General features: G+C 38.1%; 1 protein-coding gene across 6 annotated transcripts in view; it reads right to left on the bottom strand.

Moving 5' to 3' along the window:
* CTNND2 (catenin delta 2) overlaps nucleotides 1-20257 on the bottom strand; it is a 937699-nt gene extending 917442 nt beyond the window's left edge. For 4 of the 6 annotated variants that reach the window (XM_039468167.2, XM_039468169.2, XM_039468187.2 and 1 more), the window contains exon 1: nucleotides 20125-20257. In XM_039468167.2, coding sequence (XP_039324101.1) covers nucleotides 20125-20161 — 37 coding nt within the window. In that variant the 5' untranslated portion in view covers nucleotides 20162-20257. The other 2 variants (XM_074387220.1, XM_074387214.1) reach the window with 2 other exon arrangements.
* Nucleotides 20258-20677: the final 420 nt, after the last annotated feature.

Raw genomic sequence — 20677 nt, 5'->3', positions numbered from 1 at the left:
CAGTTTCAGTTTTCTGCATATGGCTAGCCAGTTTTCCCAGTACCATTTATTAAATAGGGAATAATTTCCCCATTGCTTGTTTTTGTCAGGTTTGTCAAAGATCAGATGATTGTAGATGTGTGGCGTTATTTTTGAGGCTTCTATTCTCTTCCATTGGTCTATATGTCTTGTTTTGGTACCTTCTTGGTATTGTCTTTAAATTTTTATACATAAGATCATGTCATCAGCAAAGAGTGGATAATCTGACTTCCTCCTTTCCATTTTGGATGCAACTTTATTTTTCTCTCTCATCTAATCACTCTGGATAGATGTGTTAGTACTATCCTGAAAAGAAGTGGAGAAGACAAAGTAGGTATCCTTATCTTACTCCAGATATTTTAAAAAAGGCTTTCAACTTTAACCCAGTCACTATGATGTTAGCTGTGGGTTTGTCACATACAGCCTTTATTGTTTTGAGGCATGTTCCTTCTATACCCAATTTGCTGGAAGTTTTTATCATGAAAGATGTTGAGTTTTATCAAAATGTTTTTCTTCATTTATTGAGATAATCCTATAGTGTTTTGTCCTTCATTCCATTGATGTGATGGATCATAATTATTGATATGCATATGTTAACCCATCTTTGTATTTCTGGGATAGTTCTCACTTGATCATGGTGTATAAAAGCACTTTTAGATGTGCTTTTGAAATCTGTATGCCAGTATTCTGTTGAGGATTTTTATATCTATGTTCATCATAGATAATGGCCTGTAGTTTTCTTTTTGTTGTTGTTGTTTCCTTGTCTGGTTTTGGTATCCGGGTAATACTCACTTCATAGAATGAGTTTGAAAAAAATTCCTTCCCTTTTAATTTTTTGGACTAGTTTAAAAAGAATTGACATTAGTCTTTTTTTTTTTTTTTTTTTTTGAGACAGAGTTTCGCTCTTGTTACCCAGGCTGGAGTGCAATGGCGCGATCTCGGCTCAACCTCCGCCTCCCGGGTTCAGGCAATTCTCCTGCCTCAGCCTCCTGAGTAGCTGGGATTACAGGCATGCGCCACCACGCCCAGCTATTTTTTTTTTTTTTTTTTTTTTGTATTCTTAGTAGAGACGGGGTTTCACCATGTTGACCAGGATGGTCTCGATCTCTTGACCTCGTGATCCACCCGCCTCGGCCTCCCAAAGTGCTGGGATTACAGGCTTGAGCCACCGTGCCCGGCCTAGTCTTTTAAAAGTTTGAATTCAGCCAGGCGCGGTGGCTCAAGCCTGTAATCCCAGCACTTTGGGAGGCCGAGGCGGGTGGATCACGAGGTCAAGAGATCGAGACCATCCTGGTCAGCATGGTGAAACCCTGCCTCTACAAAAAATACAAAAAATTAGCTGGGTATGGTGGCACATGGCTGTAATCCCAGCTACTCAGGAGGCTGAGGCAGGAGAATTGCCTGAACCTGGGAGGCGGAGGTTGCAGTGAGCCGAGATCACACCATTGCACTCCAGCCTGGGTAACAAGAGTGAAACTCCGTTACAAAAAAAAAAAAAAGTTTGAATTCAGCCATGAAGCTATCCAGTCCTCAACTTTTCTCTTTTGGGAGACTTTCTATTATTGATTCAATCTCATTACTTGTTACTGGTCTGTTCAAGTTTTCCATGCAAATAGAAACTACAAAAGAGCAGAAGTAGCTCCATTTGTATCAAAGAGAATACATTTTAAGTCAAAAAGTATAAAAAGAGACCAACAGGATCCTTATATAATGATCTTTGGGTCAATTCAGCAAGAGGATATAATTATTATAAATATATATGCACCCAACAGCAAAGTGCCCACTTTCATAAAGCAAGTATTAATAATCTAAAAGGAGGCATAGGTTGCAGTACAATTCAACAGTCTACTTTCAACATTGGACAGACAGAAATTCAACAAAGAAATACTGATGTCAAACTACTCTCAGAACCAAATAGACCTAACTGACATTTACTGAACATTTCATATAAGAGCTTCAGAATACACTTTTTCTTATCACCCCATGGAACATTCTTCAGGACAAACCATATGTTAGGCCACAAAATAGGTCTCAACAAATTTTTAAAAATATAATAATATCAAGTCTATTTTCTGACCACAATGGAACAAAGCTAGAAATCAACAAAAGAGAAACTCTAGAAACTACAAATACATGAAAATGAAGCATCATGCTTCTAAACAACCAGTGAGTCAATAGACATAAAGAAGAAAATTTTAAAATTTATTAAAACAAATAAAAATGCAAACACAATGCAATATACCAAAACCTATGGAAGACAAAGAAGCAGTATGAAGAGGAAGTGTATAGCAATAAATGTCTACATCAAAAAATTAGAAAGATTTCAAATAAATAACCTAAAAATGCACCTCAAGGAACCAGAAAAGCAGAAATAAACCAACACAAAACTAGAAGAAGAAAAAAACAATAAATGTCAGAGCAGAAATAAATTAAACTAAGAAATATAAAATATCAATGAAACAAAAAGTTGGGGTTTTGAAAGATAAATAAAATAACAAATATTTGGCTAGACTAACCAAGATTAATAGAGAGAACAACCAAATAGTAATTTGTTTATCTGGTTATTTAATAACCAAACAAATAGAACCAGAAATGAAAAAGGAGACATTACAACTGATACCACAGAAATACAAAGGGTCATTCAAGACTACTATAACTATATGCCAAAAACTGGGAAACATAAAAGAAACAGATAAATTCCTAGATGCATTTAATCTACCAAGATTGAACCACAAAGAAATCAAGTTCAATTTGATTTTCTGAAAAACAAAAAATAATTCTTTAGTGTAAGTGTGTCCTTGCAATATTTGGAACATACTTATACTGGAAAAAAAAAGTATGGTTTATCTGAAATTCAAAGTAAAGTAGGCATCTTGTATTTACATTTGCTAAATCTAGCAACCCTATGTATACGTTCGAAGGATTACATGGGTTATGTAAAGGGTTCCTGAGAAGGCATTAAAAGTTTACAGATAACAGTAATATAATTCATAAAATAAAGAATTAATTACATTTTTTGGCCTTGTAAATGGAAAGAAGATAGCATTCCTACTCATTTGTTAAAATAATTTCAAAACAAATGATGAAAATGCCCTTTGCTTCTATAACGGCCATACTCTAAACAAAATAGTTGAGTAACTTTGCAAATTTCAAGTTATCTGTTTCTTTTGATTCCAAGCCACCATCAAATAAGATGTTTTCTATTCTATTGCTTTTTAAAAACAATTTTGAGTACTTATTCTCCTTCCCTTCACCTTTGCCAAAAATTTATGACACAACTGATAAAAATATTTAGGCTGATTTACTATTTAATTAGAAATCAATTTGAACAATAATTCTAAAACATTAGGACACAGTCTAACCCACTAAAATTAAAAATATATATATTTCTCTTTACAGAGGTCTTTAAATACTTTGAGCAAGCATTTAAAAAAAAAAAGACAGACTAGATAAAGAAAACGTGGCACACATACACCATGGAATACTATGCAGCCATAAAAAAGGATGAGTTCATGTCCTTTAAAAGGACATGGATAAAGCTGGAAACCATCATTCTCAGCAAACTGACACAAGAACAGAAAACCAAACACCTCATGTCCTCATTCATAAGTGGGTGATGAACAATGAGAACACATGAACACAGGGAGGGGAACACACCGGGGCCTGTCGCAGGGTGAGGGAGCTAGGGGAGGGAGAGCAGAGGCTGGGGGACAGGGGATGGATAGCATTAGGAGAAACACATAAGGTAGATGATGGGTGATGGATGCAGCAAACCACCATGGCACGTGTATACCTATGTAACAAACCTGGACATTCTGCACACGTACCCCATAACTTAAAGCGTAATAATAAAAAAAGAGGTGAGTTAACATTAAAAAGAAAACTTCTAGTGTTAAAAATTAGGTTGTAAAAAAGAAATAATGTTTTATCTTTTAGGACCTAATTTCCCCTATTATAAGCATCTTACATTAGTATGGTACATTTGTTATAACTAATGAACCAGTATTGATACATTATTACTAACTAAAGTTCATACTTAATTCAGATTTATGTAATTTTCCCTAATGTTATTGTTCCAGGACCTCATCCAAAATACCACACTACATTTAGTCATCATGTCTCCTTGGTCTCCTCTTGGCTCTCAGTTTCTCAGACTTTCCTTATTTTTGATGACCTTGACAGTTTTGAGGAATACTGGTCAGGCATTCTGTAGAATGTTTTCCACATGATTAGACTGAGATTATGGGCTTTGGGGAGGAATCCACAAAAATAAAGTACTATTTTCAACACATCATATCAAGGGTATAAACTAGATTTTTTTTAATTGACAGTTTTTATGAATTGCTTACTCTTATCCTTGGAGGCTAAATTATATTTTAATGCTCTCAACCTGGTATTACCAGCATATTACCAGCATATTCAATTTGACGTAAACATTTGGACAAGACTTGAGGGCTTCAGTTTTATAAATGAATGCATTCTTTAATTAATTCTAATCTCATTTAAAATAATCATACAACATTTCAAAGTGCAAAAACAAAAAGTTGTTGAAACTTAGAAAACAGAATATTGTGAATATTAGAACATTATATTTGTCCTTTAATTAAATCCACTGTAGCTTAAAGGCCAAAGTTACAAACTTACAGCTGGGCTAAAAGACCCAGGGAAAGGTAGAATGGTTTACAAAGATAAGAATATTTGCCTATGGCAGAGAGTGACTGCCTGCACCCTACTCCCCAGGGCCAAACGTACTAGGCCACAGTTCTTTAAATTGCTCAGAGACTTAAGTTAATTCTTTCTAGCCTTGCCAACCTTAATCCAATCAATGGTTTCCCCCATGGCCTAAGAGTTGGCACATCTCCCTTAGTACTTGAAAACACATGAGAATTCAAATCTCCTATTTGTTAAGCTACCAAATGAAGAATTTCAGGGGGAAGATAAGAATACATGTTATTTTTCAACTATTAATCAGCTCCTCAATTGAGAAACATGAAAATAATTAGAATATTTTTATAGGTCAAACATGGTGACCCATCAGAAATTTCACATTATCCTACCTACTACTTGCAACACAGCAAAGTAGGCCTGGTTATGTATTTTTCAAATTCTCAGAATGACTCTTAAGTAGAAACCTTTTCAAGACATGCACCACTCTTCCTAAGTAATCTGGTAAATGTCCCTTTTCCTTCTCTCTGTAAAACTCAAAGCCAAAAGCTGGAATAACTGGACAGCATGCAGAATGTCAACCATGCAGCTGAAGGTAGGGAGAAGGGGCCAGAGTGCTACCTTCCACCGAGCCCTGAGATGACCAGCACCTAGACACACCACAGGTGACACATTTTCAGTTACAAACTTTCAACTGTCTCTCTAAGACTAAACTGAGTTAATGATTTTAGGACATGATTTAGAAAGGATCCAAATATTAAAGATGCACAACTATGTAGCCAATTCAATGCTCCAAGAGAGAAACAACTCAACCGAAATTACTGTTTGAGTGGGTAGCCACCATGGAAACATCAAAGGGGAGCTACCTTAAAATACTCTTGTTAGGCCAAAGGAACCTCCCCAATCTAATGACACATTCGATAACTTCAAGCATTTCTATGTGCAGGTTTATATTTCAAAGACATAACTCACTAAAGCCACAGCTAATTTAAATAAGCAGGGGATTTCATGATAGTGGAGTCCAAACAAGAGATATTAAAGTTTATAAAAGCAAATACTTCTTTTATATTAATATAAATTCTCAGATACAGACATTTCTTATGAGATGAACTAAGAATAAACATGGAATTACTAAAATATCACGAAGTCACAATAATCCACTTCTAACATATTATCACATAGCAATTTTTAAAACTCCATGTCCCAAACACATTAACATTTTTTCTTTATAAAGAACGTCACAAGGTTTTCAACCTTTATCACTCAAGGTCTTATGCCAAAATTAGCATCGGAATATTTTATAGTTATTTAAAATATTTTACTTTCCTTTCAGTTGACAATATTTCAAGTCATAGACAGCACCTTCAATTTAAAGATAATGAAAAATATAAATTCACTCTGAGAAAACAAATCTACTTTGATAATTACATGTGTTGTGCATTTCCAATTTTGCCATTATTCATCTATATTTTCTCATTCCAATGTCTTGGAAAAGTATCCTAAAAGTTCCCATCAGAGTCAACTTTTTCCTGCAGTTCATAGTCCACTATTTTTTTTTTTTGAGATGCTGATTACTGGTCCCTGAAAACATAAACTTGGTACAGCTATATTGTATAGTTCTATATTGGTTCATATTAAAATCATGAGCCAAAAGTATATTCTCATATATCTAACATATCCTCCTGCCACAAAAACCTGTCATAGCTGTATCTGTCATGAGATAACCTGCCTTTGAAAGACAACCTGCTCTATCTGAGGATGCCAGGAAATCCATTGCAGCTGACTTGAGAGGCAAAAAGCACTATATTACATCTGCACATGGAAAGGCAGGCAGCTCCTACAAACTAATCTTCATATTGATCCCTCATATCCCTTCAGATGGACTATCTGTCTTCTGCTTACATTCTCATTTCAATATATATCTATGACATGACTTGATGATCATATATTAAAATTTTATCCTTTTTAAGGCAGCTACTTAGAAACCAGGTATGCACTAAAGCTTTTGAGTTCCTATGTGTACTAGATCAGTACATGATCAATTTTAAAGTCATTTTAAAGATGAACCTTCAAGGAGGTTGCAGTCTAATGGAAGGAAACATGGAAACAAACCTGTAAGCCAATAAATAAATGAGATGATTTCTATCATTCATAGGTTATAAAAAAGATAAAGCAGGGTAACTGTTGGGACAAAAACATTTGCTTTAGCAGGGTGATCAGCAGAGACAGACACCCAAAGTGGCTGCAGCCTAATAAACCTGGGGACAGAAAGGGGAGATAAGATAAAATGGAAAGAAGCTGGACCTTTTCTGGTTGTCACTGCTAGGGTTATAAGCAAAGGCAAGATGTGAGTGAATCAGAAGGAGCCCTAGGATGGCTGTGGGAATGATGAGCCCATGGTGTGATGGCCAGCCAGGAGCCTGTGGCAGAAACCGTGGTGAGCAATAAGACAGCTGGAGCCTCTTAAGACTGAAGGTGACAAGAAGTGGGAGGTTAAACCAAGATGAGAAGCATCCATGCAATTTTGGAAAATACACGTAACAAAGAACTATGGAATACCATCTGTTAATAAATACAGGCATGTGGGTCTAGGTACTCTATACACTATATTGTTCTATGTATCACATTCCAAATTTTATAAATCAAAGCAAAACATTTAAAGTGAGCTGAATAAGAATTTATTAATAAAACAGCTCAAAAAAGAGCTTCATATTATACATTCAGGAATTCTCATTCATTTAGGGAAGAATTCAATCCCAAAGTCTCCAAATCTGCCCACCAGAGGTTGGCCTTCCTTGACACTGGGTACCTTGCTGGTTTCATCCTCTGGTGTCGGTTATGGATTGAACGTTTGTGTCTTCTCCACCCTCCCTCCCCCGCCCCACCAACAAAGTTATATGATAAAGCCCTAGCCCCTAATGTGATGACATTTGAAAACAAGACCTTTGGGAGGTAATTAGTGTTAGATTAGGTTATAAGGATGGGGCCCTCATGAAGGGATTAGTAGTTTTCTAAGAAGACAGATGAGAGATCTACAAAAGGCCATGTGAGGAAAGAACAGGAAGGCGGCCGCCTGCAAGTCAGGCGGAGAGCCCTCACCTGGAACCAAATCTGCCAGCATCTTGATTTTAGACATTCCAGTCTCTAAAACTGAGGAAAATAAATATTGTTAAAGCCACCCAATTTACGGTATTAGGGCAGCCTAAGCCCACTATGACAGTCCTGGAAAAATTTGGTGAAATCCTTCCAAAGCCAGGATGCACTATCACTTGACATTAAACAAGTTTTCCTTAACCTCTGAGATGAAAGGTAATACAGTATGTTACTAAATTTGGAAATATTTATGCCCTTCAGTTTGGTACTAAATTATCTACTCAGTGCTACAGCACAGTCTGTGAATCTCTTGTCAAAACATTCTACCATCTTCCCCTGGTGATTAATGAACAGCTTCCCAAATTCTCCTGATACCATAATATTCTCTATAACATCACACATCTGCGTATCATAAAACCTGGTATCTTACGTTGTGTCTATATTTTAAGCCCAGTATGCACATGCAGCTTAGCTTGTTGATGATGACAAACTTTTCCACATGCCATTGGTATCACTGCAAAGAGTACAGCACCACATGCTGATACTAGGATGACCAGCCGACCTCATTTGTCTTCTCAATGCATTCTAATTGATGTACAAACAGTCCTACATTTCTCCAAAAGACCAGAAAGATCTATATTCAAACGTATGCTGACAGTAAACATGTAAATAACAATGCTCTACTAAAGAAAACTATTAAGCAGAAAAACTGAAATCACTTCTGTAGTATGAGTAACTAACATAAGTCCTGGATACACATACTGAAAAATAATAAGCTATAGCAAAGAAGAACTGTTTTTCCTCATAATCCACAAAACAATTTGTTCTATAAATAATAAAAAAGAAAGGCAATGGACAGCAAACACCACTGTGTAAGCAGCAAAGATCTTGACAGAAACTGCAAAAAAAAAAAAAAAAAAAAACTCTTTGGAGTTAGCTAGCACCTTCTTCTGGCCAGACCTAAAAAAAAATTCCTATAGCCACCAAATCCAAGCCCACCACATCTCAATTAGCTAAAATGATAAATAACTGTAAGGAACAGCATGTATATTTAAAATCAGATGAATATCACCTAAGGATATTCCAAGAATCAGTGCACACAACGAAATCTACTACTGGTCCAAAAATCTGTTACATTGCTTTCAAAATTCTTACCCTCACTTTCAAGAGATAAAATATGAGAAAGCACTTGTAAAGACTAACATGCTATAAAATTCTACAGAATAACTTTGCTTATATTTCCTCCCACACTCTGTTCAACTTAAGACAGCACTTTATCCAGCCCTGTCACCAGCTCTCCCACTTGCCACTCTGTACCGCCTGCCATTCTGTAGGCCTAACTGCACTATTGTAAAATGCACGATTTATCAGGCCACAAGGAAGCTACATAAACTCATATTATCACTATGTAAATGTCAAGTATTTATGTTTACTACTGAAAGACCTTGAATCCTAGTAGCAATTAATGCATTTTAAGAGAATCAGCACATGGAGAAAGGGAAGGATTTCAGAGCTGTAATTCAATTAAGGCTGCATAGCCATCTCAGTTTGAAATCCATGTTTGAAAAGGATGGAAGTAGCTACCCATCAACTAGGAAAAAAAATGCCTAAACCATTCAGAGGGGGATAGATTATCTCACGCTGGAGGTACACATACAGAGCATTCTGTAATTTCTTGCTTCTTTTAAACTTACATTCACGCAGTTTGTTGAATGAATGCATTCATCAATAAAAAGTGGAGTCACCCATTGTAATAGTTCTGTTTCTAAAACTAGTTTAAGCTACCTTGCTCCTTCCCACTTGTTGAAATTCCTGCACTTACCAGATTTACCGAACTCCCAGCTTCTAGTTCATGAGAACATCCTCAGTCTTCCACATCCATCGCCTGTATTTGCAGAGGAAGAAGGATGCTGCCTGAGCGTTAATTTCCTCCAGCCATCATGTTGGTTCTACCCTCTCACACTCTGTTTCTTTCCTGGGTCCACAAGTACCAGCTAAGTACACCCCATGAACCCCGTCAACTGCTGCAACAGGAAGTATGGTGTCACTATACAATTTATCACACAACCTGTGCTAAACTGCTGAAGGAAGACTTGATTTCTAAGGAAAGGAGGTCATATCTGAAACTGCTATAAGCGGTGAGCAAAACGAATATCAGCATCTCCTCTCAAGTACCTAAAACTTTGCAACTCACTAAGTAACATACTCGTTGAAGGAAATTTTTAACTTCCCTTCTTTATCTCTTTCAAAAGTTTTGGGAACGGAGAATAAATTAGATTTCTGCAACTTACACATGATTTCTTCCTACTGGCAGGCAATAGTTAGAGTGATAAGAATTCGGTGCAATTTTCTTCAAAGTATTTAAGGAAATATGCTCAAAAAATGGAAGCCAACTATGGTTCACACTTCTAAAATTGTTCTGATAAAACCTCACAGGTGCCAGACTCGGCAGCCCACCAAGAGAGAAAATAATATTCTAGAGACATTTCTATAGACTTCACTCTTGAGGAACAATAGGGCTTCATTCCACTCCCATCTTTAAGCAGCAAATATCTGTGCCAGAAGAAAAAAATATATATGAAACTTCTTTGAGCCAATTTTATATAACTTATAATATTTGAAATGGTATAAAGAAATAACAAGAATTACTTCCGATGGATAAGGGAGAATTCTTCCTTTAGGCAATACCCAAAACCATGAAATGTAGCAGTATCTTTATAACCATTACGGAAGTGGGCATTTTATAACCATATTAGTAATGGAATTCAGAGATTTAGTTTTATAGGCAAGAATATCTTTTGACTGTAACTCCTATCCCCATCCCCATTACCTTATTTCTGAAGAGCATCAAAAATTCCAGAGAATATATTTTATACTGAAATGTTTGTTATAATCACCAAAGTCCTGTAAGTTTTGACCCCAATGAACAAATGGCAAAATAGGGAAAGATGCAAAGTCACAAGAGAAGGCAAATCCCAAGCACGATTTAGATCCCAGAACTTGGCATCCTAAGGCAGTGGTCCCTTAGTGCTGCAGTGTCTGATACCTGAAGCTAACCCCAAGCAAGCAAAAGAAACCTTGGTTCTGGAACCATTTTTGCTCCAATGATTAACTCAGTGTTAATTATGTACTACTCTATGATTTGAGGATCAATTATTTTAAAAGACAGATTACCAGTATGGGATGGGGCTGGGGAGAAGCATGGTCCTATGTGAGCAGAGAGGAGTATGTGCCTGGGAGCAGGGGGAGAAGGTAGAAAATCATGAATTTGCCTAAAAACTGTGTCCTGACTCTTTCCAGTGGACTTGAACATGAGAAATGAGGCAACCCTGAAGAACACACAATGAAGTGTCACTACCACACACAAAACACTTGCACCAGTGAAACCCAGACTGCCACAAACACCTTGCCTTTTCTCACAGTAGTCCTGGAGTCTGTGCAGGTGTGTAATTACGTTTCATGTGGGAAAAGCAAAGGCCAGAATTACAGAAAAGCATCTGGCATCTGTATTATTTCACAGTGGAAAGACCTAATGTGTGCTGTAATAGTTAACACACCACATACTCTGCTATGTATTGTAAGTCCATGGTCCCTTAATTCACCCTCACAACAAAACTGAAGACACAGGAATTATCGTTTCCCCTGTGTTAACAATGACACTTAGTAGTAAAACGTCCGCTCACTAAAAAAATGATAAAGTTGGAATATGAACTCAGTCAGCTGAGGCACAACTTTGAAGCTACTTTCTCAACCATTTGCTCCACTGCTATATTTACTACTGAGATAAACGAAATCACCAAGTAGCCAAATGTTTCCTTAAGGAAGAACTCCTGTAGGACAAGTGAATAAATTTAACTTCAAGCTTTAGAACTCTTCTCCCAAAATAAGAACTAATAAAATGATATATAAACTGTTAAGATACAACAAAGAGTGGCATTATTACTATAGACAAACCATAAAAATCAATTTAAAAAGAGGAAAATAGATCAATTGAGAAATGTGTATAAGATATAAAAAGATACTTCACAAAAAATTAGATACGGACAACAAAATTATAAAATATTTAACCTCAGGAATAATCACAGAGAAGTAAATTAATTAGAGGAAAACACAATATTTCTCCTATGTAACTGGAAGATTTTTTTTTCTCATTACTACACCCAGTGTTGTTGAAATCATGGGAAAATTGGCACACTCCTGCCTTGCTGAGAGAAATATAAATTATATAATCTTTCTAGAACTACCAAAAATGAAAATGTCATCAATCTCCAAAAACAGAAAGTTGTGTAAGTAAATAATATTAGATAAAGATATAGAAAACAGACACTAAAAATTGATACTAATTATATGAGATGCTAATAAGTAACTAAAAAGAATATGAGCAATTTTTCCTAAATTTAAAAATGTGTACAGAATGACATTTCTGCTAAAAATATGATGATTTCTGGGGCTTGCAAACATGCATGAATTTTAACTTCTTTTAATCATTTCTACATTTTCAAATTTTCAATGATCATGCATTACTTTTGAAAACAAACAGATCTCAAATTTAAAAGAGAGAAAAACATAAGTATGGCTGATAAAAATCTGTGTAATCTACATTCCATGATGAATGACCTTTGTTAACTTTAAGTCATACATTCAGCTAATTAATGAACTTCACCCCAAAATAAATATATATTATTTTTTTAAGAATGGAAAGGCATGTTTTTCTTCTGTATAATGTAATATACATTAAACTATGACATATTTAGTGGAAAAGTAATATATAAAGAATAAAACTCTTGAAACCCTAACATAAACACTGTGTTCTCACATTTGTGAGTGGGTATGTGTGCTGGGTATCACATTCAATACAGTTATTTGCCTTATCTTCTTAGCTTTAGTACCAGGAATAGTTATCATACAATTAGCTACTCTGAAAATATAATTCATAACTGTGTATTTCATTTGATAGAGGTGCCATAATATATCCATGCATCTGCTATGAATTCAACATTCCTCTTTCAACCCGAATTAAACAACACAAATAATCTGATCCAGATGCTAGAGCCCCAGCCTTCCTGCATCAGCCTACCATGTCCTGGGTTAATGAAATAATGTGTTCTATCTGTGAGACTTTTTTTTATATAACCCCTCAGTCTTTCTGGAGGATTGCTCTTCCTCCTCATTCAGTTTCTCTATAACCCCAAGAACAATGCTCCACATCAGTGAAGATTGTGTTAGAAATGAGAGATTAGACTGTGGTTCTTTTACATTTGAAACTACCAAAGAGATTGCTCTTTCTGGAAATTAATTTATTCTATATTGTTGATGGTAACGACTGCTATATTACTCTAATATTTGAAAGTCCAAATAAAATATGTGACAAAGAATAAAATTTACTTTTTAAAGTAAGCATTTTTAGATTAAGTAGTCATACTTAGAGTCAAATACAATATTGTATCTATGTAGAAATGCCATCTTTCTCTTCTTTACTGTGTTCTGGATTTCTCTTATTAACTGTGCAACATCAAACAGCCACCAAAATCTAATTATTTATGCTGAGGTAGAAAAAGCTGTGGACAATAGCTAGCCTGCATCATCATTTATATATAATTTGGGAAGTCAGGTTTTGACATCGTATTTTTTATGTCTTCTCACCACTTACAAAGCAATCCAATTATTGGCAGTTAAAGAATAACATGAGAGGCCGGGCGCGGTGGCTCAAGCCTATAATCCCAGCACTTTGGGAGGCCGAGGCGGGTGGATCACTAGGTCAAGAGATCGAGGCCATCCTGGTCAACATGGTGAAACCCCGCCTCTACTAAAAATACAAAACATTAGCTGGGCATGGTGGCGCGTGCCTGTAATCCCAGCTACTCAGGAGGCTGAGGCAGGAGAATTGCCTGAACCCAGGAGGTGGAGGTTGCGGTGAGCTGAGATCGCGCCATTGCACTCCAGCCTGGGTAACCAGAGCGAAACTCTGTCTCAAAAAAAAAAAAAAAAAAAAAAGAATAACATGAGAAACAGGGGAAGAACACCAAGGGTACGTTATTTTAAAGTTGGCTATACATAAATCTGCCGAATTTCATGGACCATACTTGCTATAAATCAACCAGGGCATTAGACGCTACCTTGATGATTCCTTATGTAGTGTCAAAATACCATTAAATATTTAAAGAGCAACTACCAAGCAAAGTACTGTGAAAGCTACTATATCCAGAATTCTATCAACTAGAATTCTTTATAAATCATGCCAATGGGGAACACGTCTTCTCTATTCTGATATTTCCTTTCAGGCAAAGGGAACTTAATTAATGTAACACTGCTGGCCTCTCTCCAGCCTTTCACTTTCTCTGCCTCTGAAGAATAAAGGAGCAGCTTGCTTGCTTCTTCTCTCTTCCTCTGGAGATCATCCTCCCCACAGAGAGCAAGGCTTGGCTCTGCCAGCTCAGAAAAAGCTCTGTCCCCATGGGGAGGAAGGAGGGAAACAAGGCCAAGGACCTGTGATGTCATTCAGCTGCAACACCAAGCTATGTCTAATCAAAACTCATATTTCTGCCACAGCAGTCACGTATTTATCTTTTCCCTTTTGATAGCCCAACTTGCTCAGATGGGGAGTGGAGAGGAGGAGAGCTTGATATTTACTGGATTCCTTAAAGACACCAACAACCCACATTCCTGCACATTTTATAATTCTTAAAGTAAATATATACGTTTCTGTGGTTTATGTTATTGCATATTTAAATGCAAAGAGATATTACAATAAGTATTTTTACATTATAGGGAGGCTTCTAAACCAAAAGAACAAACGGCATAAAACATGCACAAAATGCAGTTTTCTTTATACATATCTACTGGACAAAATTTCTGACAGTTGTGATAATCACATCTGTTAAACAAAAAATGTTATTAATGATAAAACTCTGGCCTTTACTTAGGCAAGATAAGTGTATGTTCTAATATCAATGATCAAGTTGATTGTTCCCCATCATCTAGTGTTACAAAGTAAACATCCTATTTAGTAACCTGTCTGTATCATTCAAAACTTGTAGAAATGTTACATATATTTATTTAACCAAATACAACTGGCTCAACCTCTTATTTTGATTTGAAAAAAACAGAAAGTTCTTTTATCATAACATGTATTTTGCTCTGGTAACTTATTATAGGCAGTTCCTACAACAACACATAAATTTGAATACAGATAACATTTATTGTCAAAATGTTTTCCTGACTGAAGATAAACTGGTCCTGTTATACAGGTCACATTCTAAAACAAATTGTAAGATGTATCAAATCACGATTATGCTAAAAATTACATTGCTGAAGATCACAGTTCTAAATCAAGCCCCTCTGGGTTTGAATATCCCAAGGAGCAGGGCATCTTCAAATCTGGAAGAGCTGGGCACTTTTTTGTCTTCATTGAAGCTCTTAAGAGTGAAACAACAAGCGAAAATGACCATCTATTTTCAAAAAGGTACCAATTCACATACTTTTTATTTCTCTTCAAGGACTTGATTTTAATTAAAGAGGGGGTCTTCTCTTTATATATTTAGCTGTTTAATGTTTCTTTTTTCTGTTTCATAATGATATTATGATGAGATTCATGCTCTGTGATTCTAAACAGAGCAGATGTGTAATATTTGACCTCACAGAGAGTGATGCTTATTAAACTGCTGATGATAGTCTTTGTACAACATTAATCTTTGTAGAAAATTTGATCTTAATCGGGTGACCAACACTAATAAAGAATATCAAAGTTTTATAATTTCTACTAGATTAGAATCTCTTTTTAATAATGGTGTTGGGAGATATAATTTATTTCTTCTTTAGCTTAACTATTATATACTGTAATATATAAAAGGCTGGTATGTTTCAGAATAGAAAGTTTAGCATATTTATATGCAAATCTGCATAATGAAGCAATATTACAATAGGAGTAGGCATAGGGAAATTACATCATTTAATACCCTTCGTTAGAGAGGATGGTGACCTAGATAACCTATTTAATTTTAACATTAGTACCTGTCTTGTATATATGGTATATATTGACTTCTTGTGTTTACATAAATTATATAATTTATGCATATTTTATGTAAATTATAAAATATATAATTTATGTAAACACAAGAAGTCAATATATACCATATATACAAAGTACAATAAAACATTAGTACCTGTCTTGTATATATAAGTATATATTGATTTCTTGTATTTACATATATTTTATACTTTACAAGCCACTGATCCATGTTCTTACTTTATCCTCAAAGAAACCTTTGAAGACATTCTGTCTTATTATACCCATGTTACAGCTGAAGAAACTGAGTTAACAACTGAGGATCACATAAATGGTGAGGGATACACAGCTAAGAAAAGATAGAGCTGGAATCCACCAAAAGCCAGTGCTCTTTCCCCACCAGAAGCAGAAGGTAAAACAGCATTACACTATGGAAACTTCTTTTTCCAGTAACTGTCATTTCAGATTACAAATACATTTTTAGAGAAATAGTTGGGCTCTGACATGTAACTCTGTGTGTGTGTGTGAGAGAGAGAGAGATAGAGAGACTTCATTATGAAATATCAGAATATATACTATATAGTAACCTAATAAGTTTCAATATATGTAATTCATTTTGCAGGTAATGTGCCAAGAGAGACAGATGAATATTTATCTAAGATGGAAAGCTTCTAGGAAGCATTGTCTCACTTATTTAGTCATTATTTCCAATTTGTCAAAAACTAATTGATACAGAGTATAACTTCGATATCCTAACACAGCTAAGACACTTCCTACAAATCAATTAACCATGATTCAGAGCTTGGAATTGTACTTAACTGCTATGTGATCAAAAGATAAACAACTGGAGGTGTCATAACTGCACATTTTTGTTATGAATCCTAACATTTAATGGACTAAAAGCGCAGTATGATACAATATTTCTGTGAGTTCCCTGTGTTGGAGGTACTGTTTGTAACTATAACTGAGTTCATTAAACCCAACCAGGCAGTTTGTTAATCAGTAGGCTGGATTGGCAGACAATGCGATAGAAACTGTTTATTGATGACATGCTTAATATTTTATATTAATATAAAAAGCTGTTGCTTTGGCATATAATCAGATAACTTGGAGCTGGCAACAAGTATCATGAACTGTTTCCACTCAAATTAACTTTTCACATACCAGAAGGCTATCAAAGTACTGTGGATATGAGAACACCTTCAGAAGATGGATGATGAAAACCATCATGGAAGCCAACAAATGAATTTGGTTTGAATGACGGTGTATCTCTGACTTGTAAATCAACCAGCAAAGAACCACACCTTCAGCCAAAGTACTGGACTAGAAAATAACTGGCAGTCCATGCTTTGTTTTCGTTCATTGTCTGAATTATGACATCCAAGTGTAAGTACTCCCTATGTGAAGTCTTTTAAAAACTCTTGTTATGAAGAGTGAGACTCGCATCAATGATTTCCCTCTAAGAAGTGAAAATAACGTTCACACAGAGAAAAAAACACAAATGGGTGTTCCCATTTTCTGTGGCTAATCATAAAGAAGAAAAATTGGAAGTCCAAAATGTAACAGTTTCCATTTTAATTCAACTGGCTTGTTACAACTGTATACACTGGTCCATACATAGTGTACTGACCCTATGGACAAATTACAATAAATTATTTCAAATGTAATTTTAATGTTTTCTTACATAAAGACAACCTGATGAAATTACTCTGAAAACACCTTCAACAAGTCCACATAAATGAATACCACACAAAAAAGAAGTTTGATAAGACAAAACAAAAAAGAGCAAATTCTGTAACATTTTCAAAAAATGCACTGCATATTCAAATAAATACCAAACTAATATTATATTTGAGAATATTATAACTTCATTTTTAATTTTAGAGGCCATTATGAAAGCAGTATTATCCTTAGAAATTATTTAACAAAACTATAAATTGCATTTTCAAGTCAATACGTGAATATCATTTTTTGTCTCTGACGAACCATTTCACAGGGAGAAAGAATTGGCTTGTATTCTATGAAAGATGTAAAGCGGATGGAAATACTGTAATCTGACAGTGTATGACTTTTATTACAAACAATGAAAACATTAGTGACATCTATAATGATTGGGTTATACAACTACACAAACGTACACCAGATCAAATAACTCCTTTCTGTAAGACTATGACAATTTCATAGAGCAACAACCTCATGTACTTCCTACAATTGCCATTCAATCAGGTAATATCATTTTCAATCCACAATATGACATAAAACCCACATAGACAGCAGATACAGTTTTTCTCATGCCCATCGGCCGCTCTGGGTGCACACACAGGCACAGAGCAATATCAACTCGTCAAAGAATCATGTTTAAGACTGAAACACTAGGCTTAAAAGGAAAAAAAAAGAAAAGGAAGGAGAAATGCCTGCTACTTCATCTATCACTTCTTTTTGGAAGAAATTTTATATTAAAACAATGCAATGGCCACCATAGTGTGTTCAAAGTGCTCTCGGAAAGTTCCCTGAATGTGAATAAGGTGAAACTAAAGCAATACTGCTAAAAAGTGATCGCAGCATTCAATTAACTTGAGTCGTAGAGACCTTGCCAGTCCTTCTGCATCACCGACTTGTGGTTAGTATAATCAAAAGCCTCCCCAAATGCAACATCCAACTCCGAATGTAATCGTCTTCCTTCAAGCCCTGAGTCCTTGTAATTTACAGATCAGTAAGGACACCACTTAGCATTTTCCCCCAACAACGTTAGGAAGATTCTGCGTATGGTGACCATGCGTTAACAAAAGAGATTTTAGGACAGTTTAAAGCATCTAGTTCATATCTGAGGATACTCGCCCCTATATGTCACACTTCTTGTAGCACAAATCCCCAAAATAATACACAGGTTCACCATCATAACTTGATATCAGTCATTGGAAACACTTCTCCACGGGATTTTAGAGGTGGTGCAGCCCGGAAGCCTTGTCATTATGTAGGTGAATGACCAGTAGCAGAGACAAGCTGGACTCCCCTCAGTAGCTCAGCCTCTGATGAAGTATACACAGTGAGAGAACTCCTAGGGAGTTTCAGCAGCTCCCTATTTTCATGGAAGTCACTGCAGAAAATGCCAAGCCTCTTCAATATTGGTCACATAGTTCTTAAAAGTGGAAATTTACACCTGTCAGGCCCAATACTATGCTTACAACATTCTGTTTTCTAAGTCAACATATTCTCTTGGGCACAGTAAGCATACATCTGAACACCTTCCAGAGCTAAGGCGAATCAGATCAGCTCAAATGAGGCACACAAGAGAAAAAAAACACCTTGGAAACACAACCTGCCCCTCTCTCTCCCATCTCCCACACCCTTCATACCCCCACGGTTACAGCAAAATACAACTTTAGGCATTCTGGAAGTAACTGTTCTTTGTGACAAACACATACACACACACACACACACACACACACACACACCCCAAAAATTCCTAAGTCTGTTTTCCTACCACACGAACCAGGGAGGCTGCACCACCTTTCTAGTGACTTAATTCTGAACGTAGAGAGGCTCAACCCTGCTGAGTAGCAATCGAAGAAAACACATTACACACCAGAACAAGAGGAGGGTCGGGAAAAAAAAGAAAAAAGCAGCTTCGCTTTCAGCCATTAATTACGGATCACCCCAATTTCGCATCGCTTATCTCCAACACGCACGCACCGCCTTCCAAACCTGGCTTTCAGGCAGCGCTTTCTGGAGCCCGGCTGTCTATTGTCAGCACGCAGAAGCCCCCGAAACCTGTGAAGCCGGCTGCAAAGGCTTCCTTGGAAGCCGCTAAATATAGACCGAGGGGGCTCTGGGTCTGGCAAGCCGCGGGAGCCTGAAGACACGGCCATGGACGCATATGACTAAGTCTTTCCATTTTGTTCTAGCCAAACATCGTAATGACATTGAACATAAGGGCGAAAGACTAGAGGGAAGTCCTCCCCGCCCCCACCCCGTCTCCTCCCGTATATTGGGGACGTCATGAATGCACCGGGTTTGTTCTCAGGGTGGCGGGGAGCAGCATGTCGGTGCTGCCCTAAATACGCTTCCTCCCGGGGAGATGGGCGGCAGGGAGGGGGAGCACGCAGGGCAGTCACTTAGTAACCGCTTCGGGAAAGGCGCTCACCCCGAACCCCCTTCCAGGCACAGCGGCTTCCGAGGGGCACCCAGCGCGATCGCGGTCCTCCCTCCGGCAGGCAGGACCCCCGCCCCCGCCGCCGCCCGCCGGCCGAGAGCCCGGGACCACCCCCGCCGGCGGCCGGAGCAGGAGGACGGCGCCAGAGGAAGGCTGCGCCCGGCCCCGGCCGCCCAGCCCCGCGACTCACCCAACGGCGCGGCGCCCGGCGCCTTCCTCGCGAACATACACCCGCCGCGGGCGGCAGCTCCTCGGTCCGGGGAGACGCGTGCACGGCGCCGCCGGCTTCAGGGCGAGGTCCTGACCTTGCCCAACTGCAGCATCTTCCGCTTTTGTTGTCTGAGCGCGGCCGCGGGACGAGGGATGCCGGCGGGCGGCAGGGGCGAGCGCCGCGGGCGAGAGGCGGCTCCCGACGCGAGTGCGCGGCGCCCGGCCCGGCGGCCCCTCCGAGCGCGGCGAGCGCAGCGCCCCCTGCCCGGCTCCGCGGGCTCCGCGGGCTCCTCCGGACTCCTCGGGGCTCCGGGCGCCGCCGCCGCCGGCCGGCCGGGCTGACAGAGTCGCCTCCGCCGCCGCCGCCGCCGCCGCGCCCGCCGCGCCCGCCGCGCCCGCCGCTCCACTCGGCCGGCTGCCGCCGCGGGCGCGAGCCTGGGGCCGCCGCGGCGCCCGGCGCCGAGCGCTCCCGAGCTGCGCCCCGCGCGCGGCCCGCGCCACCTGTGCCGCCGCCGCCGCCGCCGCCGCCGAGG

This window comes from Saimiri boliviensis, chromosome 1 (assembly GCF_048565385.1).
Source record: "Saimiri boliviensis isolate mSaiBol1 chromosome 1, mSaiBol1.pri, whole genome shotgun sequence".
Taxonomy (NCBI): Eukaryota; Metazoa; Chordata; class Mammalia; order Primates; family Cebidae; genus Saimiri; species Saimiri boliviensis.
Note: the sequence above shows the minus strand (reverse complement) of the source record. Positions and strands in the feature narration are given on the sequence as shown.